The 2122-nt window shown below is 52.3% G+C and overlaps 1 protein-coding gene across 1 annotated transcript in view; it reads left to right on the top strand.

Moving 5' to 3' along the window:
- The first annotated feature begins 242 nt into the window (after window positions 1–242).
- Cfap46 (cilia and flagella associated protein 46) overlaps window positions 243–2122 on the top strand; it is a 78660-nt gene continuing 76780 nt past the window's right edge. Inside the window, exons 1-4 of the mRNA XM_021209545.2 lie at window positions 243–336; window positions 580–704; window positions 911–1042; window positions 1519–1583. Coding sequence (XP_021065204.1) covers window positions 288–336; window positions 580–704; window positions 911–1042; window positions 1519–1583 — 371 coding nt within the window. The 5' untranslated portion in view covers window positions 243–287. The remainder of the gene's footprint in view (window positions 337–579; window positions 705–910; window positions 1043–1518; window positions 1584–2122) is intronic.

Raw genomic sequence — 2122 nt, 5'->3', positions numbered from 1 at the left:
TGGGTGGATGGATGGGAGGTGAGCGCAGCCTGGCAAGGAAAGTGAAGAAAGCGTGGTATGGGTGCCCTGGGTGCCAATTCAACACTCAAGAGTTCTTGACCTGGCCTCACTCAGTGTCAGTCCCGCTCCGCCCACTTCTTGCCTACTTCCCCGCCCCCTTCCCCTCCCTACTCCTAGCGTCAAGTGTCGCCCCGCCCCGAGCTCCCGAGTCCTTGGTCTGGCCGCGTCTCTAGGCAACCGCTACTGGTTCAGCAGTGGAGCTGTCTAGCTGAGGACCTCTAAGGGCCATGGACCTTATCATCACGCAGGAACTGGCCCGTGCCCGGAATCAACAAGGTGGGTCTCACTCTAACTTTGCTGATGGGAACCCCTTTACCTAAATAGAGTGGCACGAAAGTCCGTGATGTGATGTAGTGAATACAATTGTTGACCCCTGGCCTAGTCGCTGAGTGGGGATGGTTGAGAGCAGCCTGGCCAGGAATTCAGACCCATGTTTCTGTGCCAGAGGAAGGCTCTTCCAGGGACTGTGGACTGTGACAGACCTATGCTGGGCCCCTCTGCTGATTCTCTGCCCGATAGATGCAACTGCCCTGCGAAGAGCTTATGAGCTGATCAAGTCAGCAAACCTGGGAAAGTCGGAGCTCGACCCTACAGAGAGCTTCAGCCCGGACCTGTTTGTGCTGTGTGCAGAGCAGGCACTCAAGGTGAAGCCCTAGGCCTGGTTGTCACTGGCACACAATGAACCTGTCCCCACTTTCACATCTTTGGGTGTAAACGGCACAGAGGAGGGTGGATGGGACACTTGATGAGTGTTGTGGGTATGGAAATGACCAAGCTAGCATCATCAGGGACCTGAAGCTCCTTCATCCTGGGCATATTCTTTCCTTTTCCTGGCTTCACTCTCCTACAGATGAAAGAGCCTGAGATGAGCGAAGACTGCATCCAGATGTACTTCAAAGTGAAGGCGCCAGTCACTCAGTTTCTGGGCCGAGCGCACCTGTGCAGGGCCCAGCTTTGTGCCCCACAATCAGAGGAAAACCTTGTAAGACCACCTCTCTTCACTTCTTACCCCACCCCCAGGGATGGCAGCAAGGCAGGTCTTAGAGAAGCTTTAAAGCAAAATGGGGTTGAGGAACCAGAGTCCCCTTCACAGCGATGCAAAAACATCAGCAGTTCCTGTTTGCGCTTCTCTCTCCGCTCAGTGCTTCTCTTTCCTCTCAGTACTCGACAGGTGCCTGACACGAGTCCATATGACCTCCCACCTCTGCAACGGGGTGCTATGACCCTTCTGTATTCTCTCCCCCCAAAGCCCTTCCTGAGCTGGGCAGAGGGGGAGGTAGGAGAGTCTGGAACCCACAGGCACAGCCAGCTGTGGTTGCTCAAGGGTCACTGCTGTACCCGGACTGTGCCTAAGCTGGGGTGACAACCAGTTTGCATTGGATGACAGGAATGAAGATGAGCAGCAATGGGTGCTGGGGGGCGAGTTGGCTCACCTGAGCATTCTTTGTGCTGTCTTAGGAAGAATTTGAAAATTGCGTGACACAATACATGAAGGCCATAAACTTTGCAAAAGGAGAACCAAGGTAGGTATGCTGAACTGTCTGTCTGTGGAACTGTCTGCCTCTGCTAGATTGCATAAGACTCTGGTGCCCACAGAAGCAAGCAATGCTATTTCTCTGTATGACATCCATCCCTACTCCTTTCTGTTTTGTGCTTGTAATGGAGTTGTGACGCAGGCTTGTCTTACTACCTGGGAGGATGAGCCATGCCCAGGCAAACTTCCCATAAGGAGTAGCCTCTGCTGTGCTTGCTCAAGGGTCATTGAGATTTGTAGATGGCTCTCAAAGTGTTTTCTCGGTGGCCTCTTTCCCTACCTGCCCTCCCAGAACTCCTTGTTCCTGGCTCTTGGGTCTCTCTGAAGGGAGAAGGGCACGCTGTCGGTTCTTCTGTGGAGACTGTGGCCCTGAGCCAAGACTTCCTGCCTGCAGCCATGACGCTAGCACAGCTTTTTTGATGTGGTTGTCTCTTTTCTTTTCTTTTCTTTTCTTTTCTTTTCTTTTCTTTTCTTTTCTTTTCTTTTCTTTCTTTCTTTCTTTCTTTCTTTCTTTCTTTCTTTCTTTCT

This window comes from Mus pahari, chromosome 1 (genome assembly GCF_900095145.1).
Source record: "Mus pahari chromosome 1, PAHARI_EIJ_v1.1, whole genome shotgun sequence".
NCBI classification, from domain to species: domain Eukaryota; kingdom Metazoa; phylum Chordata; class Mammalia; order Rodentia; family Muridae; genus Mus; species Mus pahari.
This window is presented reverse-complemented; position numbering and strand designations above follow the sequence as displayed.